The 27,025-nt window shown below is 55.2% G+C and overlaps 1 protein-coding gene across 1 annotated transcript in view; it reads right to left on the bottom strand.

The window, feature by feature from the left end:
* Positions 1-15,825, bottom strand: part of PDGFB (platelet derived growth factor subunit B) — a 20,345-nt gene extending 4,520 nt beyond the window's left edge. Inside the window, exons 1-5 of the mRNA XM_003783192.2 lie at positions 14,836-15,825; positions 5,933-6,029; positions 3,677-3,766; positions 1,968-2,173; positions 521-665 (exon numbers count right to left, since the gene is read on the bottom strand). Coding sequence (XP_003783240.1) covers positions 521-665; positions 1,968-2,173; positions 3,677-3,766; positions 5,933-6,029; positions 14,836-14,895 — 598 coding nt within the window. The 5' untranslated portion in view covers positions 14,896-15,825. The remainder of the gene's footprint in view (positions 1-520; positions 666-1,967; positions 2,174-3,676; positions 3,767-5,932; positions 6,030-14,835) is intronic.
* Between the last annotated feature and the right edge of the window lie 11,200 nt (positions 15,826-27,025).

Below are 27,025 nucleotides of genomic sequence, written 5' to 3'. Positions count from 1 at the left end.
TTTTTTTTTTTTTTGAGGCAGAATCTCACTTAGTTACCCTGGATAGAGTGCCATGGCATCACAGCTCCTGGGCTGTGAGGAACTTCAAACTCCTGGGCTCAAATGATCCTCCTGCTTTAGCCTTCCTAGTAGCTGGGACGACATGCATGCCCCACCATGCCCAGCTAGGTTTTCTGTTTTTAGTAGAGACAGGGTCTTGCTCTTGCTTCGGGCTGGTCTTGGAACTCCTGAGCTCAAGCAATCCACCTGCTTTGGCCTCCCAGTGTGCTGGGATTATACAGTGCCCAGCAATTTTTCTATTTATTGTAGAGAGGGCATCTTATTCTTGCTTAGGCTGGTCTCAAACTCCTGACTTCAAGTGATCCTCCTGCCTTTGCCTCTCAAGGTGCTAGGATTACAGGTGTGAGCCACCACTCTGGTCCCAATCTCCATTTTTAAAACTGCTCCTGACCCCAGCTGCTACAGGGGAAGGGGACTGGAGGCTGAGTGATTCAGAGGCAGACCTTAAAAAGATAGTTACCTCGTTGCTCCTGGGAACCACCCGAGCTTCTGGTTATAGGCCGTACAGCTGTCACTGTCTCACACTTGCATGCCAGGTGGTCCTCCAGAGTCACCGTGGCCTTCTTAAAGATCGGCTGCTTCCGCACAATCTCGATCTTTCTCACCTGGAGGCCAGAATCACCAAAACATCCCTGTAGGGGCCATATGGCAGGATCCCAGGGAGCCCAAACTGCCTGCCCTTCCCATCCATGTTCCCTGGCTGGATCTTTCCTCGAAAGCCCAGAGAGCAGCCTGCAGGGCAAACACTTTGGCCCAAACAATAGCAGGACCTTGCCCTCTGCCCTTCTCATAGCTTTTCCATCAAAACAAGTCCTCCCGACCTGCAGCCCCCTCAATGCCCCCAGAGAGGGAAAAAGCCAGAAAGGCATTTCCGGGCTGAGCTGGGGCCTGTGGTATCTTCATTCCTGGAGCGCCAGCCAAGGTCAGGGCCCTGCAGCAGAGGCGGGAGATGGCTGTCTGAAAGGAAGTGGGGGGGATGCTTCATCTAGGAGGAAGGTGGTAAGGGGGAGGTCAGCTGTCAGGTGTCCATCCAAAAATCTGGAAGCACTGGGGACAGTGGGTGGTGGGGTGGAGAGCCCAGGCCAGGGATGGAAGGTGGGCAGGAGGAGAGGCCTTGGGTGGACGGCAGGGGAAGGGCATGTGGCCAAGCAGGCAGAGCACTGGCAATGGGGGGTACTGGGCCTTAGAGAGGTGTTTCCATTGCCCAGTGTCACAGGCCTTCAGTCCAGTCGGACCCAAGGGGTGCAGAAACCTTTCCATATGCATCAGAAGACAGCACTGGTTTCACTGACTCTGCTGTGCCCAGAGTGAGACTTGGGAGCTCCCTGGGACAGCCTCTACTCTAAAATTTTCTTGACCTGAGTGTATATAGCCCCAATCTCTCAGGAAGAAAGGCAAAGCAGCACTCAAGTCTTGCCTGGGGGAGCTGTCCCAGCTCTCACAGTGCCTCCCTACCTGCACGCTCCTCGTTAAAGACACTGTTGGTCAAAGGGGGATGAACAGGTGTCAGAAATGCAGGGAAGCCTACCGGCACCTTTCTAGAGAGATCAGAGAATAGGAGAGGGCCCTGGAGGAGCCTGAGTTGCTGTGCAGGACAATGTGAGTGGCAAATAAATGTTTGTAGGCCTATCTCTTCAAGGGACACTTAGCGATTTTTATGCCCCTAAAGAAGGGGACCAATATCCATTATTTAACACCTAGCCCTGTCTATGGCTTTGGTGACAGTGGCCATCTCAGAGGACTCATGGTCAACCTCAGTATGCCTGATCAGAGGGAGCTTCCCAAGAGTGACCCTCTCTGGACAGAGCCCAGGAACATGCTGGGAATGCCTTTTGACTCCCCCCAAGAAAGCCTGGTCATTCCCGGAAGGGCAGCCCTGGCCCAGCCGTCAGAACCGGACTGCACACCTGGACAGGCCGCAGCTGCACCTGGATGGGGCGGCACTGAACATTGCGGTTGTTGCAGCAGCCGGAGCAGCGCTGCACCTCCACGCAGGGCGGCCACACCAGGAAGTTGGCATTGGTGGGGTCCACGAGGCGCCGGGAGATCTCGAACACCTCGGTGCGCGTCTTGCACTCTGCAATCATAGCCGGTTCAGCAACAGTCAGGGAACCTAGAGGGGCAGGAACCTCTGTCAGGAGCCGCAGCCTGTCCAGCACCTCCCACCTGTCAGAAGAGCTCAGTGGGTGCTCTCTCTCCCTCCCTTCAACTCCAGGGTTAGGGTTTCAAGTCCAGGATATTATCAGCCATGGGACTCAGGCTGAGCTGCCTGAACCCTCAGTTTCTCCATCTGCAAAATGGGGGTAATAAGATCTAAACCCAGAATCACCATAAAGATCAAGTGAAACCATCTAGAGTGTGGCACTTTGTCAATGCTCAGTGCCTATCTATTTCTTTTTTCTTTTCTTTTCTTTTTTCTTTTGTCACCCTCCATAGAGTGCTGTGGCATCACAGCTCACAGCAACCTCCAGCTCTTGGGCTTAGGCGATTCTCTTGCCTCAGCCTCCCAAGTAGCTGGGACTACAGGCACCCACCGTAACACCTGGCTATTTTTTTGTTACAGTTTGGCCGGGGCTGGGTTCGAACCCACCACACTCGGTATATGGGGCCGGCACCCTACTCACTGAGCCACAGGCACTGCCTGCCTGTCCATTTCTTTCTGCTGGCACACATCATTTTATTCTTTATGATCTCACACATTTATGGATTTGCCGGACATGGCCCTTACCCATGTCTATGTTATCTTGTAACCACTCTTATGTTGCTCTCTTACAATCTATTCTTGCAGCATTGTTTCTTTGAAAGCCTCAGCTTCCTCATCTATGAAATGGGATACTAATAGTGCGTACGTCTCACCTGGGGATCTAAGAAGTCACATGAGCAAAGCCAGGCCTAGGAACGCCCCAGCTGTTGTCATTATCCCAACACAGAGAAACTGAGGTTGCTACAGTTAAACTAACCCATCCCAATTGAGGAATGGGCCTCAGGTCCCCTATAGGTTTCCCCAGCCACTGTCTGCATTGTTTTGGGGGCTGCAGGTGAGAAGAGAGAAGGAAGGGTGTGAGGTGGGCACTGGCCTCACCTGGGAAGGTTTCTCTGGGCCCTGCTAATCTAATCTCTTAGTGTCTTCAAGAGAGCATGAAGCAGTCCCCAGCTCTGCTCCATATCTACTGTTCCAGCCCTTAGTCAAAGTGGAGACACACAGTACCAGGGAAGGCAGTGAGCTCAAGTATAAGAGGCTGGCTGGGATACCAGCCCACCCAGCCCTGCCACTTCCTAGCTGTGTGACCTCCCTACTTCTTTACCCTCTCTGGGCCCCGATTTTCAATTCTGTGAAATGGGGTTAATAGTATGTATCTCCAGTGTTGAAGTAAGGAACAAATGAGTTTCAAAGCACTATACTTAGCAAACAGACAGTGTAGGCATGAGGGTGATGACTCAAGTTCTCAACATTGAGCATTCAAGGATGATTACACTTAGTTTAACCCAGTCCTAAATGTATGGGGAAAGAGAGTTTAAAGATGACCCTTGGAACCCTCAGGTTGGCTGCCTGCCCCAGTTCTTCTTCCTTGGCTCCCATCCTTCCAGGGGCCCCTGGTGCAGCCTTCAGTCTCACCCAAGCTCCTTCTCCCACGAGCCAAGCTCTCCTGCTCGCCTCCAGAATGGGACCGGGTCATGTTCAGGTCCAACTCAGACCCATCTTCATCTGTAGGAGAAGACACCCTACAATCAGACACCCTACAGACACCACCAGCCAGTCCAATCAAGGGGTGGGGGCTCCGGAGGGGGCTCCGAGAAGGCAGAAGGCTAGCCTCCTGGCTGCCTGTCCCTATCTCCCCACAGTCTTGGCTCTGAGAAGGGGCCCTCCAGGCAAACCCCAGAGCAGCCACAGGGCTCAAAGAGTAGGGGGCCTTGACTGCACCCCTGGGCTCTTTAGTCACATTTTTGGCCAGAACCCATGTCAGTGAAGTTAAAAATAACCCTTCCCCTTTGCTACTGTAAGCGAACCCTCCTCAGGCTCCAGGGTGGAGCAAGGACCCAGAAGCACTAAAGGCCAGTTTCCAGTGCCCCTCCACCCAGCGTTCCCATAGGAAGTGCTGAATGGAGAAATTCCCAGAATCCCCAGGAGGACCAGCATGCCCTGGACAGCCCGCTGGAGCCCCGGACAATGGCCCTGCTGGGAGGAGCAATAGAGAGAGAAGGATGGGGGTGGGAGGTAAAGGCAGAGAAGTGGGGTGGAGCGCCTTCACACACGCCCCTCCAGGGCCTGGTCTCCCTCTGGATAGTCTCTTACCCTGTAACCTCTTACCTCACATCTGTCCCACGTCTGCCCATTTTTTCCCCAGGCCACAAATCATAGCTCCCTTCTCTAGCCTGGACAAGTTTTAGCTCAGTGCCACCAGCACTCCTTGGAGACATTAGCCCTCTCTAGAGCCAGTGACAGAGGCTGATTGCTGGGGAGTGAGGCCTAGGGGGTGGACTCTGAGCCAGACATTGAATCATGGACAGATCTTCTGTCTCTCTCATGGGTGAGGAGCCAGCAAATAAACTAAGGGGTGTTGGGGACAAGTTCCTGCCACCTCCTCTCAGCACCTCATGGCTTGTACTTCCTTGCCCTAGCCTGTCTAAGACAAAGGCTCCTAATGGCCACAGCCTGTCCATCCCAGGTCCTGCAGGGACCCTACTGACTGGTCTGTTTCCGTCCAGGCTGACAGTTCCCACGTCATAGTGTCTGTCTGTCCCTCTCGCTCTCTTCCTTTCTCCCTGCCATCTCTGGAATGTCCCTGGTGGGGCGGAGATGGGGAAAAGATGTGCTTTGTGGAAAGGTTAAGTCGATTAGGAAAAAATAGCCACATGGTTGCCTCAAAACAGGCCTGCTATTGAAAGCCTTGTCTCTAAGATCCCGACCCCCACCACGGGTGTGGAGAGGCTGTCTGAGGGTGGGGGTGAAGGGCCCTGGAAAGAAACTCCAGAAAGGCTAAATTTGGAAGTTGCCCCATTGTGTGGCCAGGGCCAGCAGGCGGGCATGGGGTGGGGGTTGTGGGAGACGTAGGGTGGGGGCCCTGGTGAACAATAGGTGGGCCCAGCTGGGCCCCCTCCTGCCTGCCTCACCACCCCCCAGCAGAGGCAGGATTGAAAGGGCCCGGGAATGCTTTTGAGAGGGCGCCAGGGGCCCAACGGGGAGAGGAAACAAAGGCAGGAAATGCTGTTCCCCCGTAGATAGCGTCTGGGCAAGGATTACAAAGTGACAAAGAGACAGAACCCCAGAGGGAAGGGGACCTGGGGATGCAGGGGGGTTGCTGACCAGGGCTCCAGGGAACAGGCCAGAGGTTAGAATAGAATGGAATTTGCTCTGAAGACAGCATTTATAAATACATTCCCAGTCCAGCCCGCCAGCCCTGCCACGTGTGTGCCACCAAGCACGTGCCCATTCGCTGAGTGTAATCTTGGGCATGGGCATGGCTCTCTGCTGGTTGGGGCCAGGTGTCCCTGGGAGACCTCATAGACTAGGCCCTTGGCCAGAGGGGCGGGGAGATGGCTCCTCCAGCCCCACCCTCTGTGGCTGGGTCCACACCTGGATACAGCCATACATACATGGATGCCCTGGGCACCTTCTCCCCACCTGCCCTCCACCCAGCACTCCACCCTCAGCGGGAGCTACACTTGGGTGCTTCTCCCATCACACCCTGTGACCCAGGTACCAAACAGACTGCCTACCCAGCCCTGCCCTGGGTGGGTGTGGCTGGGCCTCTCTGGGCAGCCTTTGGTTCTCTGGATGTCAGGGAAGAGGGGATGGCTCCTGCCCTGCCCCTCGTGGCTCCCCTTAGGGCTCAGCAGAGGGCCAGAGCAAGGGACAAGGATTCCAATTTACCTACGGAGTCTCTGTGCAGCAGGCGCTGGAGGTCATCAAAGGAGCGGATCGAGTGGTCACTCAGCATCTCATAGAGCTCCTCCGGAATGGGGTCCCCCTGCCAGGCAGACAGAGCGTGAGTGAGCTGGAGGCGGGGCTCTCCTGCCATGGATCTCCCACACACACACTTTGTCCTGCCAACAGGGTGCACAGATCATGGGCAAATGGACAGCCAGGCTGGGGGACAGGCAAGATCTAGGCCTGACAACCAATATCACAACGGCCTAGGTGCCTGAACCTGTCGAAGCCTCTAAGACCAGTTCAGACCCTGCAGGAATCCCAGCCTGCTTCATGCTGGACCTGTCTGTCTGTTTCCCCTATCATGCTACAGGTGCCCCAGCAGGCTCCGAAAATCTTACTTCTCTCTGTCTCTTCCTTCACACCTGACAGCAGCATTTACCACAGGTGATCGAATCCCCATTGTGCAGATGAGAAAACAGGCTCACACAGGGCACATCCTCTGCAGATATTTATCAGCAGACGCCACATTGAAACCCAAGTTTGTTTGTTTGTTTGCTTGTTTTTGAGGCACAGTCTCACTGTCTCGCCCTTGGCAGAGTGCGGTGGCATCACAGCTCACAGCAACCTCCAGCTCTTGGGCTTAAGCAATTCTCTTGCCTCAGCCTCCCAAATAGCTGGGACTACAGGCGCCCACCACAACACCTGGCTATTCTTTTGTTGTAGTTGCCTTTGTTATTTGGCAGACCCCCGCTGGGTTGGAACCCACCAGCCCCAGTGTATGTGGCTGGCACCGCCCCCTAGTCGCTGAGCTACAGGAGCCGAGCTTGAAACCCAAGTTTTTGTGATGGCAGAGCCTGAACTCTCAGGCTTCTGGGTATAAGAGGTGCTTAATTGATTTGCAGAAGGGTAAGTTCTCAGAAGGTCACAAGTTCTAGCAGTATCTGTAGTCTCTCACTTGCAAGAGCAGAAAGGGAACCCTGAGATACAGCCGGGAAACCCGAGCGCTTACCCCTGCCCCATGCCCAACCCAGCCCTATTTTTAGAGCCCCTCTGGCCTGTTACCAAACACACTCAAAACTTGACAAGTGCTTTAACAGGCCTCACTCGGAGCCAGGCTTCCTCCAGGGAAACCGCAGGTTCCACAATGACACGAGAGCAGCCCGACAGGAAGGTCACAGCCATATCCCCCACAGTTCCTGGTGACCTGAGGGGCTGATGCCAGAGCTCCTGAGAAAGGTGAGCCCAGATGGAAGACTGAGAAGCACAGTCCAGACCTCCAACCACCGAGGGGCAAAGAAAATGTGTAAGATGTCTCTGTATGTCTGGAGGCTCAGACCTGACTCACACGCGTGCATATGCACATGGGGAGGGTCATGGGGTCTTGAAAGAGAGCCCTGAAGAGGGCATCAGTAGGCTTGGCTTTTTACTGGGGGCTAAACCATTCTGTGCCTCAGTTTCCCTGGATTAAAAAGGGAGAAATCGGGCGGTGCCTATGCCTCAGCTGGTAGGGTGCCAAGTCCCATATACTGAGGGTGGCAGGTTCGAACTCTGCCCTGGCCAGCTAAAAAACAGCAGTGGCAACTGCAACAAAAAAATAGCCGGGCGTTGTGACGGGCGCCTGTAGTCCCAGCTACTCGGGAGGCTGAAGCAAGAGAATCACTTAAGCCCAAGAGTTTGAGGTTGCTGTGAAGCTGGGACGCCATGGCACTCAACCAAGAGAGACAGAGTGAGACTCTGTCTCAAAATAAATAAATAAATAAATAAAATTAAAAGGGAGAAATCCCTGCCCCTCCTGGTTTGCTGAATCGTTCAGGGACTGGAGTTCCAAGGGGTTTAGCAGAGGCTCCTTGGGACGGGAGCTGCTCTCTCACTGCCTCAGGCAGGGAGAAGAGGTCATCTAAGCCCCATGGCCAGTGCTAGAGGTTCGCCCCAAAAACTGTTTCCTGGACACTTATGATGGTGTTAGGAAGCAGCTCCCCCAGGGTACAGCCATGTCTCACTCTGGCCACCCACATCCACCTGGGAGCTCCAAGACACACAGTGGGGTGGTGGTGACCACTTTTCAAGCTACCTAATTCCTTAAAAGCCCTGTTTTGGTTTCTTTCTTTGAACTTGAACAATATAACCCCATCTCCTGTCTTAGAGCTGCAGGGAGGCTTGATGGAGGAAAGGTTGGGGTCTTGGCTGAGAACTGGGGTCTTCTCTTCAGTGTTTATGGCTACACTGCTGGGTGGCCAGGGCCACGTGCACAAGATTGCGGGGTGGACCCAGGCCCCTTCACTTTCCTCCCCCATCTCCTTTGGGCTCTGCCTCCTCCTATTCCACAAGAGGGATCACACCTTTGGTGTTCTCCAAATGTTGACAAAGTAGCCAACCCACAGAACCAAAGGCTGGTGGCTGGTCTCCCATGAGTGACAGGGAAGGTGGCTGCCCAAGTGTCTTGTCAAGCCCACAACTGGCAGGCAGTCCAGACAGCTGGATCCCACACCGTGTGCTGTTACCAACTGCACATGACCTAGGGCTGATCACGGCCCCTCTATGGTCCAGAAAGAGCAGAGGAAAGTGAATGAAAGCAGAGGTGCCCAGCTAGGCCTCCCTTGCTCACTCACAGAAGGGAAACAAGAGTGCATATGGAGTAAAGATTCCATTAACCCCCCAGGAGAGGGGCGTGAAGGCCTAGTACCAAATGGCACTTAATGCTTGTGCCACGATCTCTTTACCCATTGGACAGCTGGCTGCAGCTGCCAGCTGTGGCCAAGGAGGCAGACCCTAAAGAGGCCTACTGGACCCAGGCCCACGATGCAAAGGAGATGATGTCTTCTGGAAGGAAACTCAAAGCCTCTGAGGCTAAGTGTGGAAGAACCGAGGATAGGGACTGGGGAAGTGGAAGAAGCACACAATAGGTGCTCAGTAAATATTGGTAACATGCATGAAGGTGTCTGCCTTTCTCCCTGGGGTTCTGTCTGATATGATTCTCCCACCTCCTCCATTAGGAGGGCCACCTGGGATATTCTTCTCCCACCCCCAAGCAAATTATCTCCTGAAGAGCCCATTTTATTCAGCACAGAGGACATTCCCACACGTTTCTGGCAATTTGGCTACTAGATACTTAGACTCACTGGAAGCCCCCTGGATTTGATATTAATACCACATCTAACATTTATTAAGTGCTGACTATGAGCCAAGCACAGGGCAAAATGCTGTCCAAACTACTAAGCCTAAGAGGCTAGCACTAATTTTATCTCCATCCTCCAGATGAGAAATCTGAGGCTTAAAAAATTAAACAAGCAGCTACAGGTCTAGACAACCAGTAAGTGGCAGAGCTGGGTCCTTCCCAGGCTCCAGAACACCCATCCCTTCCAGTCCACCACAGAGCTTCTCAGCCTCCTTCCCCTGGGCTCTGGGGAACCTGGCCCTCAGCATTATTTGAGGTCCATGTTGGCTCATTACCCCTGCGGCATGTCATACCTCAGTGGTTCTCAACCATCTTGGGCCCCCAGGGAACACTGGCAATGTCTGAAGACATTTCTCATGGTCATGACTGGGGCATGCTACTGACATCAAGCAGCTGGTGGCCAGAGGTGCTGCTCAGCACCTAACAATGCACAGGAAAGCCCCACAATGAAGCATTACTGCCCCAAACATCAATGGTGCAGAGGTTGAAAAACCCTAAGAACAAGGGCTTCAGATGCCAAGGAAACCTCCGTTCTTGGAGTATTTTAATCATCCCAAACCCTGGCTTCTTCATCTTTTAAGTGGTGCTAATGATACCTCACTTGGGGTTTCTAGAAGGCAAGCCTGCACCTAGCAGAGCAGCCAGCAAACAATGGGTAATGAGCTGTCACTGTCATCATTAATTCTTCCCGTATGGCTCTTTTGTGGGCAGCAGCAAGTGTTGCACATGCTCAGGGCCAGAGGTGCAGGACACTTAGGAGGATGACAAGGAGTGGGTGGAGAGCTACCCACTCACAGGAGAGTGTGTGACTTCACATTGTGCCCTGTGCTAGGCCTCAGGAAATGGTACCCTACCTCCACACTGGCACCACCTGGGGCCGTGTGGGCTGGCAGGTCCCTTCCGGGCCCTGGGGATGGGGACATTCAGCATGTGGTCAACTCCAGGATTTGGTGGGGAGGGGAGGTGGACACTTACAGGGCACCTACTTGGAAGTGTGGGAGGGTGGGCTGTCTGGAGCGTGGTTCTGTGGTTCCTGGGCCCGGGTTCTGGGGACTCCAAGTGGGCACTTCCCCTCAAAGATGGAGAAGGAGGCCCAGTACCCTAAGAAGCTGCCCAGGATCGCAGGCCTAGGCGTGGTGAGGAGGCAGCTGGGGCAAAGCCAGGCATGGGAGCCAAGGCAAACAGCCTCTTCCCCACCCCACCCTCAATGCCAGCTGCAAAAGGTAGGAAGGGCACGAGCCAGCATGAGGCCAGGTGAATTACCTGCTCCCAACCAGGCTGGCAGATCAAAGGGGCTTGAACCCCACCCTCCTGGGCCCCAACACGCGTGCGCGTGCATGCACACACACAAATACACACTCCCTAGCCTGTCTGCCATTCCTGCCGAGGGAGACACAGCCCTCAACCAGGGCGTTGTCTGTGGCTGGCAAAGGAAGAAGCTGACAAGGCCTCCTCACGCCTGCTTGCCTGAGAGGAGCAGGCCTTATTTAGATCAGATGCCAAAGCCAATCCTTTGAAGAAGCCCTCTCTGGGCAAACCACAGAAGCCATTTAGAACCAGCTCTTCCCACCTAGCACTTTGCTATATAATTGCTCCTGGGACCCTCTGATCAGCCTCTCCCTCCTTCATGGAAGCCCAGCACACCAGCCACCCCAGCTCTTGCTGAAACCGAGGAAATGTTAAGGTAGAAAGAGAGGCACCAGTGCAGCCATTTTTAATCCTGGCTGTGCACTGCTATCATTGCTCCCATCACTCCCCCATCCTAGTCAAGAGGCCAGGGAATTCTCTTCTTTGGGAACTCTAAGCTAATTCTTTTTTTTTTTTTTTTTTTTTGAGACAGAGTCTCACTTTGTTGCCCTGGAGTGCTGTGGCATCATAGCTCACAGCAACCTCAAACTCTTAGGCTTGAGTGATTCTCTTGCCTCAGCCTCCTATGTAGCTGGGACTATAGGCACCCACCACAACATCCAGCTATTTTTAGAGATACAGTCTAACTCTGGCTCAGGTTGGTCTCAAACCTGTGGGCTCAGGCAATCCACCCACCTCGGCCTCCCAAGTGCTAGGATTACAGGCGTGAGCCACAGCACCCGGCCTGGTTAATCCAATCTTTTAAAAAAAATTTTTAATGGCTCAGTGCCCATAGCACAGTGGTTAAGGTGCCGGCCACATGCACCACAGCTGGGGGGTTGGAACCTAGTCCAGGTTAGCTAAACAGCAATGACAACTGCAACAAAAAAATAGCCGGGCGTTGTGGCAGGCGCCTGTAGTCCCAGGTACTTGGGAGGCTGAGGCAATAGAGAATGGCTTAAGCCCAAGAAAGAGTTGGAGGTGTCACCTAGAGTGACATAGTAAGACTCTGTTGCAAAAAAACAAATAAAAGTTTTTTAGATGGTGGAAACTGAGGCCCAGCTAAAGATACACAAAGTCTAATTTTCCTTTGGTTTCTTCCCCTCTGTCCTGTCTAATCCTGGCAGCCCAAGGCCCAAGACAGGGAAGAAAAAGAAATGCTTTTCTCAAGATGGGGGGGCCTTGAAAGACAGAAGCCAGAGGGCAACAAGGCCTTGAGGGGGAGGGGCTGACCTCAGGCAAGGACTCAAAGAGACCAGACTTATAAAGCACCTAGGGCAAGTCCCCCCCCACCCCCATTCACTGTCCTTTGCACAAATATTTACTGTCTATCCTGCTCCAGGCAATGTCCTAACAGTGGTGACCAGGACAAGAGCTCTCTAGTGGAGCTGACACGCCAGGCCAGTGCGGAAAGCAGATAACAAAATAAACCACAAAATGGAAAGAGCTGTCACAGAAGGGGCATCTCAGTTGAGGGGTGTGGGTGGGAGAGGGAAGATAAAGACTATAAGAAGTACTTACTAGGCCCATGGCAAACATCTAACCACTGCAGCTGAGTCAACCCCTCCTCCCCCATACACACAGCCTTCAAATTCTGCCTGACCAGACTTTGCACACCTCCAGGGCTGGGGCATTCCAACAGTCCATCTCCAGCCCCCTAAGGCCATTAAGCGGAAGCTAGGTGGGGCAGGGCTATGCGGCCCCCTCATTCCTTCCTAGCAGAAGGGTGCTGAGGCCAGAGTCATCACATGACAGTGGGAGTCACCCTCCTGGAAGCCAGTTGAGCTAGTGGTGATGGCACCTCTGAAGCCTAAGTAGACCCTCTGATCCTGCCAGCCACCACCCCAGCTGCTAAAGGCCTCCACCTAAGACACAGTCCAAGCATGTCTGGGAACATGGCTAGCTCCAAGGCCGCCTGCACCAGCAAGCCCTCCCTGAGTCTCTCTGCACTGGCAAACAGAAGCGCTTTCCTGGACAGTCTAGTGTGGATCTGAGTCCCAGTCAGGCCTTCTTCAGGGCCAGCAGGAGGCTTACTCAAGCGCAGCAGGGAAATGCTTCATAAACTGCAAAGCACCGCATACAATCCTGGGCTACTACATCTGTGTGTTCATGGGTGCTGTGACTAAATCGAGGAGGAAGGCAGTCCTGCACCATAGCCTCCACCCCAAACACACAAGCCCATGGAGCTGTGGGAAAGGAGGAGGAGGAGGTGCTGAGCTAGCTGGAAGTGGTAAGAGAGGCCTGGAAAACCTCCTCTCCGGAGCCTGCTGGGATCAGCAAAGAGAATAAAATAGCCGAGTTGGGAGTGGCAAGGTCCCTCCACTCTCAAAGGCTCAAATAAGGGTTTCTTTGAAGGGAGTATTGCTCTGAACATCCCAGCGGCCCTGAGTCATATCAACCATCAACTCCATTTTCGGCCGCTTGGGGGTGGCTGGAAAAAAGCAACCACGAAGTGGTAAGGTTTGAGGGGCGTCGGGCTGATCCGACAGGCAAAAAGAAAAGTGGAGCTGTGAGTTGGGACCTGATGACAGGTTCTCCCTCCCTCATGGGATCCCAGGAAGGAAACAGGTCGCTGCAGAGGAGGTGAGGTGCCAGGGCCCATAATGGGCCCACCTGTTGCGCGGGGGCGAGCACCAGGCGCTGGGTGCCCGAGGGCCATGCGTGCCTGTGTACGTGCGTGGGTGTGCGCGCACGTGTGCTGAGGCCGCGTGTGCAGGGACCGTGCGTGCGTGTGCGGTGTGGTGCGCGCGCGTGTGTCCCGAGTGTGCACGGGCGTGGCGGCTGCGGGCGCGCGACCCGGCCGCGGTAGTGCGTGCCCGTCGCTCTGCGCGCCCGCCGGAGCGCAGCATCGCCTCCGGCCAGGAGTGTGCATGCGTGGGGTGAGTGAGCGAGTCGAGGGCCGGGCAGGGTGGGCTGCGGAGAGCAGCCGCGGGGCGCTGCTGTTCCCAGGACGCCCTGGCACAGGGCCCGGCCCCCAGGTCCCACGGCGAGGCGAGGAGGCAGCTGGGACCAGCCGGCGCCCCTCTCACCAACAGCTGGCTGCGGCCGGGGAGCTGCGGGAGAGACTGGGAGGGGACGTCGGGAGGGGCCTGCAGGCCACTGGGCCGAGTCTCGCGTCCTCCCTCCCGGGTGCTGTCGCGGGGTGCAGCCGCGGAAGGGCGGGGTCCCAGGGCAGACAGCCCGCGGCCCTCGAGGAGCCCCGAGAACAAAAGGAGACGGCGACGGCTCCTCAGTGGTCAAAACAACCTGCGCTGGCCGCGGCCCAAGGCCGGGCCTTGGCCTGGGAGCCCTCCGCCTTAACCCTTTCGCCGCCGCTGCCTGTTTCCTGTTGCTCTCAGGAGGCCCAAGAGACCAACCCTCTTCAGGAGCAGGCGAGGTGCCGGCTAGGTGCGGGCTCGGGCCACTGTCGAACGGAAGTGGGACGCGACCCAGGCACGCCGCACTCCCTGCCGCCCTCGGGTCTCCTCCACCTCGCGCCTCCTCCCTGCCCCGCCCCCTTTCCCACCTGGATTCCGGAAAGACTTGCCAACTCACTGCTACGTGAGGCTGGGAGGATAGAGAAAACTGATCCGACCTGATCGCTCCGCAGACGTTTTTATAGCCCACCTCCCTTGCTGCTAGGCTTTTGCAGGCGGCGCACTCCGCACCCCGTATGCGGGGGAGAGAGGTGCGTCCTTTCGCAGGGCGAGGGCACAGGTATGGCGGGGCCTTAGGCACACACCGCCCCGGGGGCTGGATTCCTTAAGAACCCCCAGTCCTCTGCGTAACCCGAGTGCCTGAAACCTACCGGTATCTGTATGTGTTGTCTCTCTCGCGTACCCCCTTCCCCGCCTCCTGCCCCCGCGCCCAAGACACAAGCTGCTCCTGGACCATGCTCTGGGGCCGGACTTGCCCTGCGCAACCCCGACCGGGAGCAGGAGCCAGGGTGGAACCCAAACACCGCTAAATGTCGGCATAGATGCCACGGGTCCACGAGATCGCACCTCCTGGGCAAGCCGGTGCCTGGACAGAACCTAAGCCGAGGCTGGAGCCGAAGTGGGCTCCGAAGTACGCGCTGCCTTTGGCACCCTTGCCACCACCCCACCCCCCTTCCCCGGCCGAGAAGGGGCTTATTCTCGGGCTCCTGGGAGGTGGGGGCAGGGCCCCAGAAGCTGAACGGATTAGGGATCTAGGTTGGTCCAATAAAAAGCAAGCCCCCGTTGCCCTCTTTCCCTAGCACCTACTGGACCTCGCTTCCCAGCCCTAGGTCACCCAGCGCCCGGCGCCAGGCTCACGGGCTGCAAGGGTCCAAAGTTCACTGTCAGGAGAGGAGGGGGCGGTCAGAAAGTGGGGGTTGAAGGTAATGAATGGAGAAGTAGCCTCAGCCACCGTGGTAACTCACCTCAGCGCTGACCAGACGCAGGTAGCAGAGAGACAGGAAGAGCGCCCAGCAGCAATTCATGCCGACTCCGGGCCCGGCCCCACGGGGCCCAGGACGCGTAGACCGAGCGCGCCGCCCCCGCGGCCAGGGTTGGGGGCTGGGGAGGGGGGGTGGGCTCGGCTCGGGTCCGCGGCGATCAGGCGCTCAGGCCGCTGCAGCCGTTGCTCACCGGCATGGCCCCCGGGCGACGCCGCCCCCGGCCCCGGCTCCGTAGCTGGGGGACTGGGGAGGACCTGGGTGCGGGGACCTGGGTCCGAGGCCGCTACCTGGGCGGATCCCAAGCCCGAGTGAGCATCCACGGCCGGGGGGCTGCGTAACGAACCAGCCGAGGCGTCTAGCCGTGTGGGGGCGCCCAGGGGACTCCAACCTCCAAGAGGAAAAGGAACACAGCAGTCGATGTTTCGTCTTCACTCTCTGGCTAAAGGCGTTTTCCTCTGCCCGCCGGCTTAGCTTTTTTGCAACATTTTCTGGAAAGGTCCCCCCAAATCGCGAAGCACAGGGCTGAGCACCTCAAGGCTCAAATCACCCCCCAAAAACTTTTTCCAAAGTTGGCTTTACAGCAGCGGCCCGAGCACCCGGGCGGGGAGAGGTGTAAACTCCCGCCTGGGCTGGGCGGGGGGCGGGAGCGTGTGCGCCCTGGCTCAGGGCCCGGTCGGCGGGCACGGTTGCGCGCTCGGCCGACAGGTGGAGGCGGCGTGAGTCCTTCGGTCCGTCTGCCCGCGGGTTCGCCGCACCGGGCGTCCTCTGCGTTCTGCAAGCTGCGGCTGCTCCGGCTTTCTCTTTGCAACGAGGTTGGAGGGTGGGCTTTTTTTTTTTCCTTTTTGCGCGTGTGTGTATGTGTGTGCGCAAAATATCTCTTATCTCGGGGATAAAAAATGGGCACTGGTGGCCAGAAGGGAGCCCTCAGGGAGGTAGCCGGGAAGGCTGCGGGTGCACTGGGAGGCTGGCGGGCCGCTCCTGCTGCAGAAGTTGCCACCCTTTCAGCTGTTCCGGCCTTTATAGAAGGGAGAGTGCAGAGGTGGGTGGAGACAGCCTTTCCTCTTCTGGCCCAGAGTCAGCCCCGAGGGGAGGGGGCAGGAGCTAGGGAGGGCCTGGGGCGAGGGTGGGGCACTTAGGGGTCTCTAAGAGCCAGGTAGTCCCTCCTTTCGTGAATCTGGCCCTAAGAAACGAGCTAAGGGCCAGGAGCCTCATCCCTCTGCACAGTGACCATGAACAAATTCGGAGCCCACTGGGGGGATGTCTCCAAGGCCAAGGCCGGGAGTTCAGGCCCCCCTCCAGGAACCTGACATTTGCACTCTGGTGCAGGCATGGTGGGAAAGGACTCAGGCTCTGCAGCCTGATGGCTTGGATTCAGATCCTGCCCTGGCACTGAATAACTTGGGTCACCTTGGGCAAGTCACTTCCCTCTGTGCTCCTCTATCTAGCCTCAAAGTGTAGGTAGGTTATTGTGAAGATGAAATGCCAGAAAGGGCAAAAAAGCACCATGAGGTGAGCACACAAAACCCAGCAACCAGTTCATTCAGCTGTGGGCTGGGTCCGAGTCTCCTCCTCCTAGCTGGTTGCCTGGCACACAATAGGTACTGCCAGCATTGGCTGAATATGAATTTGTTGAACTGCAAAGTCACACAAACCCCCACAACCCTGCTGCATCCTCTCAGGGCTACCAACACGATCCTCCCATCACCCTGATGTTTACTATCTCCCTCAGCCCCCAGGTTCGGGGGCCCAGGGGCCCACCCACACCAGCATTCACACAGTTAACGCCTTCCACCCCCAGTCAGGGAGCTGCTATGTCCCTGCCTTCAGCAGTCACACTGTCACAGTCACAGAGTCACACGTACTCACGCTGAGCCCAGCACCCACCACTGGCTCCTGCATCTCCTAGCCTTCTGGCTTTAAGGCTGCTGCACTGTTTCTGTTGTCCACCCTTCGTACCCAAACATATCCTTTTGGGGTGTCAGCCTGCTCTTCACACATGTTCTCACTGAGAAAGTCACACTGTAAATGCCATCTCCTTATAAACTGTCTTCTTGGACCTGGACAGGGTGGAACAGAGGAGGGAGACAGGCACCCACCCTCTGCTGACTACCACCCACTAGCATAGCACAGTGGCAAGAGGCAGCTTGGGGACACATCACCTTGGTTCAAATCATGGCGTGATCAGTTGCTGGGCTTGTCCCTGGGAAGGTTATTTTACTTCTCAGCATCTCATTTTCTTCCTCTGTAAACCAGAGATTAGTCTATAACTGTAGGTAGGAAGAGATTTCAGAGAGGTATGGGAAAATTTTAGGGATGATGGAAATGGGTATCCTCTTTGATTGTGGTGATGGGCTTACAGGTGCATACATATAACAAAGCCAATAGTTTATTATACCCCAGTGCAGTTGTAAAGAATTTCTGCCCACTTCATAGAGTGGTCTGAAGGATCAGAGATGATCCATGCAGAGACACTGAGCATATGGTTCTTTCAAGACAGCTTTTAGGCTCGGCGCCTGTGGCTCAAGCGGCTGGGGCGCCAGCCACATGCACCTGGGGTGGTGGGTTCGAGTCCCCAGCCCGGGCCCACCAAACAACAATGATGGCTGCAACCAAAAATGGCCGGGCGTTGTGGCGGGCGCCTGTAGTCCCAGCTACTTGGGAGGCTGAGGCAGGAGACTCACTTGAGCCCAGGAGTTGGAGGTTGCTGTGAGTGTGATGCCACAGCACTCTACCCAGGGGGATAGCTTGAGGCTCCGTCTAAAAAAAAAAAAAAAAGACAGCTTTCAAGGGTTCAGTAGTGTCCAAGCACTGTTCGGGCACTGAGGAGATAGGTGGGAACTAGTCATAATATTGACAGGTCCCATGGTTGGCGGAGCTACCATGGAGAAGGACAGACAGATACATAAGCAGATAAATTAGGAAACAGGAGGACAAAGGGTTTTGGAGGGAGATAATCCCACAACACTAGATTTGAAGTAAAGACTCCAAGATAAAACCCCTGTTTAACTGAGATAGCTGGTTGATCTTGACCTTGAGCTTTTGTGTTCTTATCTATAAATTGAATGATAATGGCTTCCATTATTATTGAGCTAACTGTGGTAGGCAGTATTCTATTTACTCTACCTGTAGCCCGTCAGTGCTCCTATGAGGTAGATAACTCCTATTTTACAAATGGTGAAATTGAAGCACAGAGAGGCTAAGCAACTTGTTCAAGGTCACACGGCCAATGAGTCATAGGGCCTGGACTGGCAGTCCAACTAGAGAGCCCACATGCGTAAACCACTATGCTATGCTATTTCCCAGCAGGTGATGATGATGATGGTGTGGACAATGACCCTTTCTACATAGGGCTTCTTGTGAGCCTCACATGCGTTAATATATGTAAAAGCGCTTTAAAAGCACTTTGCCAGCTAGAAAGAGTTGTGCCAGTGTGAGCACTGACGCAGGTTCAAAGTGCTGTAGAAATACAGAGGAGGAAGCACACAGCTTGGCCTGGGGGATGGGGTGGACAGAGTGGGGAGGCAGGGGGAGCTACTTGGAACAGCATCACTGAGCACCTACTGTGTACAGACCTTGTGTGAAGAACTAACAAATAGTATGAGGAAGGAGACTCAGTCTTAGCGCTCAGGAGACTTCCAGGCTTAAGTGAGATGACACAGATTTCAATCCAGATGTCTCTGTACACAGGCCAGAAATGGCAGGACAGGGTCCAGCAGAGGTAGCAGGCATGGTACACAGGCCTGAATGCCATGCTAAGAAGTGCCCCTTTTCTGTACTCTCTCCTTATAGACAAACAGTTTCTAAAGAACACCACCTTCACTTCTCCTGCCAGGCTCAGCTTAGTGGACACCCCCTCCAGGAGGCCTGCCAGGCTTAGTGCTTGCTTGGATCCCATAGCATCTGCCCATTTATCAGCCTAGCACCTGACTGGATTCAGGGTGAGCAAGGCCTCCTGCCAGCTCCCAGTATACAGTAGTTGCTCAGTAAATGTCTGCTGAAGGAACAAATAAATGATTAAATATCTTGCCTATTTCTTCTTCTGAGTCCTGGTCAGTTGTTGTAAAGATGCTAGGCCCTTCCTAAAAGGTAGAAAGAGGTAGTGAGGGCTTGTGGCATGAGCCCCTGAACTTGGAAGCACAGGGCCCCTGAGGGGCACCCCTTCAGAGTCACAGCGAAGTCTCTTCTGCATTAGGGCCACTGAGGAATCAGGTTCTCCAGGAGAGCAAGAAATAGATTGTTGTCCATGTTATGGAGGCCACACCCCTACAACTCTCCACCCCTCACTCTATGAGGGGTCTGAGGCAAACAGGAAAAGAGCAACCATAGTCCTCAGCTGGGTGTTGGGGCAAGGGGCCTGCACAAGGACAGGGACTTTTAGACTTTTAGACTGTTTGGAGCTATCTCATCTACTACAAATATCTTACACCCCAGGAATGGGGCCCAGACCCAGGTGAGGAAGTACCAAGCAGGGCTTCTGTTCAATCCTGGGGGTAGACTCATGCCCTCATGACTAGAAGGGTGAAATCACATGGAATGAGGACCTCCACTCTGCCAAGAGGGCACTGGCAACACCTGTGCCAGGTCTGATCAACTCCTCCAGACCCCTGCTGTCCCAGCATCCACCCACCCACCACACCCCACACCCCCATCTGGCTATCTTACTAGATGGAGGAAGAAGTGGAGCTCCCAGCTGGGGACACTCTAAGGCCATACCTCAGGTGGTCTAAGGCTTTAGCCTAGAGCTGTACGATGGCAAAGCCCACACCCTATACCATTCTAGGTGGACTTGATGAACTCCTCCAGACCCCTGCTATCTCAGCCCCACCACTCCCCACCCCAGTCTGGCTGTCCTTAAAGCACCTCCTTACCCTTTGCCTTGTATTGCCCTTACAGCCAACTAGGGAGGAAGGCATTACCATCATGTGTGCCCATTGTGCAGATGAGGAAACTGAGGCTCAGAGAGAGCAAGAGATTAGGCTTTCCATCAGAGACTGCCTGGGTCAAAGCCCTGCTCTACCATTTCCTAGCTCTGTGACCTTGAGCAAATTACTTAACCTCCCTGAGAGTTTCCTCATCTGCAAAATATGGGTAACAGTGGTAGCCACCTCACTGCATAGTGTGAGCACTCCACAAATGTTGGTCGCCATGATCATTATTACTCATGTTGAGTGTGTGGGCACACATGCCAGGAGAGGGCCTGAGCCTAAGAAGGGCCCAGGACTTCACCTGGAGAGGGAGGGGTTTGGCTTTCCATAGAGCCCACACCACGTCTGTTGGAGATCCCCCACCCTGACAAGGCTCTGGCCACTGTGACTGAGTACCAGGGAGGCAGGAGAGGAGACCCCAGGAAGGCAGACAGACAGACCCCCTGGGCTTCAGCTAGCCTGGGGGGGCCACCCTGCAGCCTTGGGTCTTGTCCTGTATACAAAGGCGAGGGAAGCGCAGTGTTTGTTTTCCCGGGGCTAAGCCAGGCATTTTTAGCTCCTCCAGGCTCCAGACAAGGAAGAGGATGTTTGGACGGGGCAGCTGGGATCTACCTGCCCTGGAAGCTGGCTGGAATTGGAGTGAAGCCCTCCTGCGGTGAGGGGAGCTGGCCCAGATGGGCTACAAGGTGGCCCCACCTGGGTCCTGTGCTGGGCCCCCACCTCTTGCAGAGAAGGCTAATCCTAGCTGTATCCTCTGCTGCTCACCTGCAGCCTCCAATGTGCTGAATTATCACATGGAAGATGACCTCACCTACAGTGACCAGCCCCAGGAGGAGAGATTAACATTTTACCACCAAAGAAAGGGAGGCTGCCTTAGCCATCTCCCTCCCAGAGACCTGATGCTCTGTTGTGTTCATCCCTAGAGGAAGCAGAGCCTGAGGCTCAGAGAGGTGTGCCAGCATCACCCAGCAAGGAAGTAGCAGTGCCAGGATTCGATCCAAGGCTGTGATGTCCAAGCCCACGCTTTTGTCACCTTCTTGTCACATGATACCTCCCTGTGTGGCCAGGATCGGAGCTGCCCAGCCTTCTTTGTGGCATGATTCATGCAGAGAATTATACGGGCAAGATGGAGGAGGCTGCAGGGCTGGGGATGGTGGGCCCAGGGAGACAGGGGCACCCAAGACCCACCTGCCACCCCACAAATGCCCCCAGATGGGAGACTGGATTAGATATGGTTTAGCCAGCCCTTTCCAGGGTGTCCTTTCAACTGCATTCTAAGGGTTTGCCTGGGGATTCTGGAAGGGCTGAGGGTGGGAGGGAGAGTGGGGCAGGCAGGCAGCAGGCAGCCTTTCATGGGGGTACCAGCTTGCCAGACAAAACTGCTGGTGATTATGGGAAGCATGGTGGGCCTGTGAAAAGAATGGGAAGGCCGCCACGGTGTGAAAGTCACAAATTTTTAATCAATATTTGTAAGAACAAATGCTATATGGGACGCACAGTGTGTCAGGCAGCTGGCTACAAGTCCTTTAGTTATAATAACTCATTTGAGCTATACAACATCCCTGCCAGGGAGGAGCTGTCACCAACCCCATTTTATAGGTAGGGAAACCAAGGTCTAGAACAGCTTTACCAAGGTCAAGGATGAGTGAGGCCGTGATTTTCAGCTTGGACCAACATCACTACCTTGGACCTCTCCTCCCATCTGCCAGGTGGGCAAAGATGAAACCACAACTGCCAGGTTCACACGGGCCCCACCCTCACTGACCCACAGATTCTTTGGGATAACTCTCTACCTTCTTCTCACTTTTGCTATAAACCCAAAACTGTCTTTAAAAAATATTTTAAAAATAAAGTATTTTTTTTAAGTCAAACATCATGATTTAATATGGCTCAAAACTACAGGTAATACATCAACCCCCTGAACCACCCTGGGAGAGGAAAATACTTTATCCCATTTTCTAGACAAAAAAACTGAGTCCTGGGCTTGAAGGTACAAAACCCAAGCCTCAATGTTCTCATCCATAGAATGGTGGCCCAGACACAGTCCAACTGTGGGGAGTATGTGCAGACATGCACGGTGTCCCCGGGGGGGTTCCTCACAAAGAATTGGGCATTACACTGCCAGCTCACGTCTCTGGAGCCCCCTGCCCTAGGGGGGCTTACAGGCTGAGGCAGGCAGGTGGGAAGACAGACAGAAAGATGGAGACAACTGTATAAACACCCTCGGGCAGTGGTTATATAAGTCAGTAAACAAACAGAGGGTAACCCAACGGGAGTGACTAATCGTCTTCGTAGTAACCACTATGGTCTCAGACATAATGCTCCTTGGGTACAGATGCACCCCCCAGCCTCCAGGGCATGTCCCTGCTGAAGTCATGGAGTTGTCATTGATGGTCCCAGGTGGGAGCCAGAGGTGTGGGGCTCTGTGGGGTCTCGTTCATTCTTCCTTAGTTGACAGCAGTGCACACTCCTAGCTATGATGACAGTCTACCACATTTGAGGGTGGGGATAACCAGGCAGACCAATGCAGGTGCTTAGCGCATGGAGAGCACTCAGTGAACAGGAGCCAGGGCTACAGGTCCCCTCTCTTGGGTAAGGGACACGGTTACCCACCTCATTCAGGTCCAATATGCCTGGGGGAAGCAGCACGGGAGTGTACCCTCATATAGATAAGAAAAACAAGGCTCTGAGGACAATGCCCCAAGGGGAAGGAAAAATGACAAGCCCCATGCCGCCCACTGGTATAGGTGAGAGATTTTCCCACATGGGGATTGGGGAGGGTATACGGGGAGGGTGATTGTGCCTGAGTGATGTGGGTGCAAATAGGAACTGGGGGATACAAGCTCTGTGTGCTTATGAGTGTCATGGGTGTACCTGAATGAACACAGGCCTGGGAGGAAGAGACGACAAAGGTACCCCTGGGCAGCTAGCAATGACCCACTCAAGAGACACATGGGGCCCCAGCCGCAGCCCAGCAAGGCAGGCCCAGTAAGGCGTGGGGCTTCCCCTCTGTGAAGACCACCAGGGCAGAAGATTCATTTCAGCCTCCATACCTCATCTCTCCTCCATATTCCCTCCCCATCTCCTTCCTGTTTTGATGGAAGGAAAATTTTTCAGCTTTTTCCTTCTTTATTTTTCCAGACGGGTGACTCGCTCAGGAAAGGAATTCCCCCCTTCCCAAACCATCATAGTACCTATGTATCGATGCCGTAAGTCCAGGCCCATCCTGTTGTGCAGGGATAGGCATGGTTATTTTTGAGTGCTTTATGGGGGTGGTACCCCAGGGGAGGGGACATGGGGGTGCTCAGCTGCCTCCTTCCAGTCCACTTCCCCACCCCACCCCCGAGGTTCCTCCCCACCCCCAACTTGTCCTCCCTGCCCAAGTTCTAGGAGGAGGGAAGGAAGCCTGCTAAGCCAGGGTATAAATAACTCAGGTGGTTACTCAGCTCCTGAGAACATGATAACATGAGTCATGATGTGAAATCAGAAGGAGCAATGAGCAGTTTGGGCCACCGCCCCAGCAGGGCAGTGGGCTGCAGAGAAGGGTGTTATGGTGCCCAGGGACCCGCAGTGGGCAGGGCCCAGCTGACAGGTGGAGCTACTACCCTATGCATGATCCAAGCTTGAATTTTGTTCCACTCATTTGAGCATGAGGGGGGTTGGCTCCACTTCTGAGGCCCTTCTGGTGCTAGGAAGAGCAAAAGAGCTGGGAGTCAAGCCCTGAGCTGGACTGGGTCCTCTCCATGTACCTGCTGGAACTGCTGGTCTCCTTCCCACACAGGGCAGGTGGACCAGGTGGTCCAAAGGATCCCTGGGCCTCTATGGCACTTGCAGGATGGGAGTAGGGGGCTTGGACACTTGGCCTGCTGAGTCTTCACTCACCAGGGTGGCCCTGAATTGAGGACAATCCCCACCCTTCTTTGGCTGCCCAGCTGCCATGTGGCATGAGGTATGGGTTGGGAAACGGAACACCATCAAGCACCTCTGCCAAGCCAGCGTGATCATTGTAGGCAGCTAAGCCAGGCTGCTGGCCTGTTCCCAGCCCTGGCAGGCCAGGGGAGCAGAAGCAGGCCCCATCCCCTGCCTCTTCACCCATGTCTGTGGCTTCAGGCTCATCTCCAGGGCAGCGCGGGGCTGGACCCTAGGTTGCCATGGTGATGGGTTCTGGAGCCGGTGTAAGCAGAGCCATCTTCTTCTGTTCACCTGCAGCTGCTAGGCCTGGCGGGAACACAGGGCTATGTGTTGGGGAGGGTCCTTCAGCACCTGTCCTGGCCAGGGGGCATGGAGCTGCGGGTACAGCTGGTACTCCTGGCCTAGTTTGGGGGTCCAGGCGCTAAGCTGTTCGTGTCACCTTCCACATCTCAGTTCTCAGGCCTGAGCCTCAGGCCCCAGTGTATGGCATAGCAGAGTAGGGGGCAAGGGTTGCTCAGCTGGGGCTTGTTGTCAGCATCTCCAGAGCCCCCTCCTCATCTGTAAGTCACCCCCGTCTTAACTTTGGCCTTATCCAAAAAGCAGCACACCCAGGGCCCATACCCCACCTGTCTGCTCTGACCCTTGGCTGGGCTCTTCTTCCAGCAGGAGGAGGACCCGCACTCAACTGCCCCCATCCCTTACATGCCCAGACAGCTTGGCATGGCTCATACCCAGCCGTTGAATGGGCAGCCTGCCCTCTGGCCCCTCGCAAACAATGGGGACTCCAGGAATATTGTCCTGCCGGGCCTGAATCAAACGCTCTAAATTTAGTCCCTCTGATGCGTCCTCCATTTCCTGCCCCTGCTGCCCTCCTTTCAAGGCGATGAGGTCACCCCGGAACTGCCTGCCCCAGCAGCTAGACCTAGGGGGTTTCCAGGTCCTGGGCTGCTCTCCTGCTCTTGGGGAAGGGGCCCCATGGAATGGGGGTCATGGGTCTTCCCTCCTTCGCACCCTGCCCTGGCCCAGAACAGAGCACCCTAGAGCTTTACCTCCAGCCTGGGGTGTGGGAGGCCTCAGAGGGAGGAGTTCTGAGCTTGTGGGGGGGGCACCAAGGTGAAGAACCAGGAGCTTGGGCCTGTCCAAAGAAACAAAAGGACTTGTCATTCAAAAGGACTTGCCAAGAGGGAGCCCGCTGAGCACTGGGAAATGCAGTGAACCAGAGACTGTCCTGCCCTCCCTGAGTTGACAGTCCAGAGGGAAGAAGGACAGTTGGCAAGTAAACAATAAGTGAATGAGATAAATCCAGTTGTGAGAAACTGTTATAAAGGAAATAAATCAGAGAAATGTGTTTGCACAATGTGGGTGGGTTGCAGGCAGAGGTTTAAGGAAGGGGTCAAGGAAGGCCTCTCTGCGGGTGACATTTGAGCTGAGTCTTGGATGACCAAGAAGAACTATTCGAAGATCTGGGTGGGGCCAGAGCAGGAGCAAGTACAGCGGCCCCAGCAGCCCCAGCAGGAAACTTGTCCAGGAGGCCAGTGTGCTGGAGGGTGGGGCACGGGCAGGCGCTGGGCCGGGGGCAGCAGGGGCCAGCCAGGAAGAAGCCAGCACCTGACTCACAGTTTGAAAAGGACCTGTTGCTGTCTGTGTGAAGACTGATGGAGGAGGCCAGGGAGAAGGCCAGAGTCACAACACACTTTGTGATAATAAAAACAGCATTCTAAACCAGTTGCTAGAGGCACCTTCAAGATTTACCTGTTTCAGCCCTTTCACAAGTCTTGAGGCCCAGAGAAGGCATTGCTTTGCCTAAGGTCACACAGCAAGTTGGAGCTCTTCCTGGGAAATTTTTGCCAGGAGGTGGTAAGAAGAGACCCTTTGGAGATACCAGGTCTGAGATACTGTGCTGGCCCAGCTCCCCCAAGTGCAAGGGCTGTGTGGTGGCCACGACCAGGTTCCTGCGGGGGTGGGGGTGAGGCAGCTGAGAGATGCCCAGTCAGGGGAAGGGTGTCTGCCCTGTCTCCTACCTGGCCCCTCACATCCTGTGCACAGGTGTGCCCATCCTGCTTCTGCCCACAATCCTCCCTAGCCGCAACCCTCTCCCCACACCCCTGCCCTGAGCATCTCCCAGAAGCCCCTGTTCTCCGGCTCTGCCAAGAATCCAGGGTTGGCAAAGAGATGGGGGGGGCTTTGGAATGTCGCTTTCCGGTGCCAGCACCAGCGTGCCAGCCTCAGCAGAGGCCTCGGGGGCGGACGGGGATCACCGGATCTTGTCTGGAAGGGGGAGCCACTGGGGTAGAGCAGAGCCTGCCTGCCCAGTCGTGTGGGGCATGTCTCCATGAGGGAGCTGCCCCAGGCTCCCTGGATGACTGACCTCTCTCTGCTCACCATCCTTCCAGGGGTGGAGGAGCTGGTGCCCTACCAACAGTGTCCCCAGCCCACCCTCATTGCCTCTTGGTTGACACTTGAGCTCTGATGGTGGGGGCGGGTAGTATTCTGTATTAGGGATTCCTATTAACCCTTCAGTTACTGTGAGGAAAAATCTTTGGATCAAAGCTGATTTGAGTTCAAATCCCGTCTTGACAGTGACAGCCTCTCTGAGCCTCGATCCTCAGCCACAGAGTGGAGACCTCACCCCTGCTGCAAGGGCTTGTTTTGATAATTGACAGGTCACACCAACCTCCCACCCCAAGCCCTGGCACACTCCAGTGGTCCTTCTCTGTCACTTCCCTCCCTCCCCCTCGTGGTGTCCCCTCCCCTGGCCACTTAGGGGAAGTAGAAAGCCACTTTTCCTCTGCTGGAATGGAGCCTAGGGGAGATGGAACATTAGGGTGGTGAGGGGCAGAGGGGTGCATGGTTAGGATCCTGCCTCAGAAGTCAGACCTCTATTTGAGTCATAGCCTCTCCATTGGCCAGCGATGTGGCCTTGGGCAAGTTACTAAACCTCTCTGAGCCCTGGTTTCCTCATTTATCTGATAGTAACAGCAACAGTGCCTATCTCACTGGTATAGTTAGGACATAGCCGTTAATTTTAGGTCATTGGCTGATGAGTAGAAGAGGACATCCAGGGAGTTTGTGTCCCCCCACTGGGGTTGTTGGAAGTTTCTGGTGAGGGAAAGAGCAGCCTTGAGCCTCTCACTAGAGGAAGGCCCCCTGTATCCAGACACACTTGATTGTACCTCTCTCTGCAGGATAAGCTGGGATGCGGGTGATGCTGCAGGGATCCCCACACTCCCAGCTGTGCTGCTAGGTGGGACCTCCCTTTTCAGCCTGGGCAAAAGCTGCCCCCTCCCCTCTGCCAGCAGAGCCCAGGCCAAGAAGCCTTTTTTTTTTTTTTTTTT

This window comes from Otolemur garnettii, unplaced genomic scaffold (assembly GCF_000181295.1).
Source record: "Otolemur garnettii isolate 467f Iridium unplaced genomic scaffold, OtoGar3 scaffold00007, whole genome shotgun sequence".
NCBI lineage: Eukaryota > Metazoa > Chordata > Mammalia > Primates > Galagidae > Otolemur > Otolemur garnettii.
The sequence above is the reverse complement of the archived record's forward strand: the minus strand, read 5'-3'. Positions and strand labels throughout refer to the sequence as shown.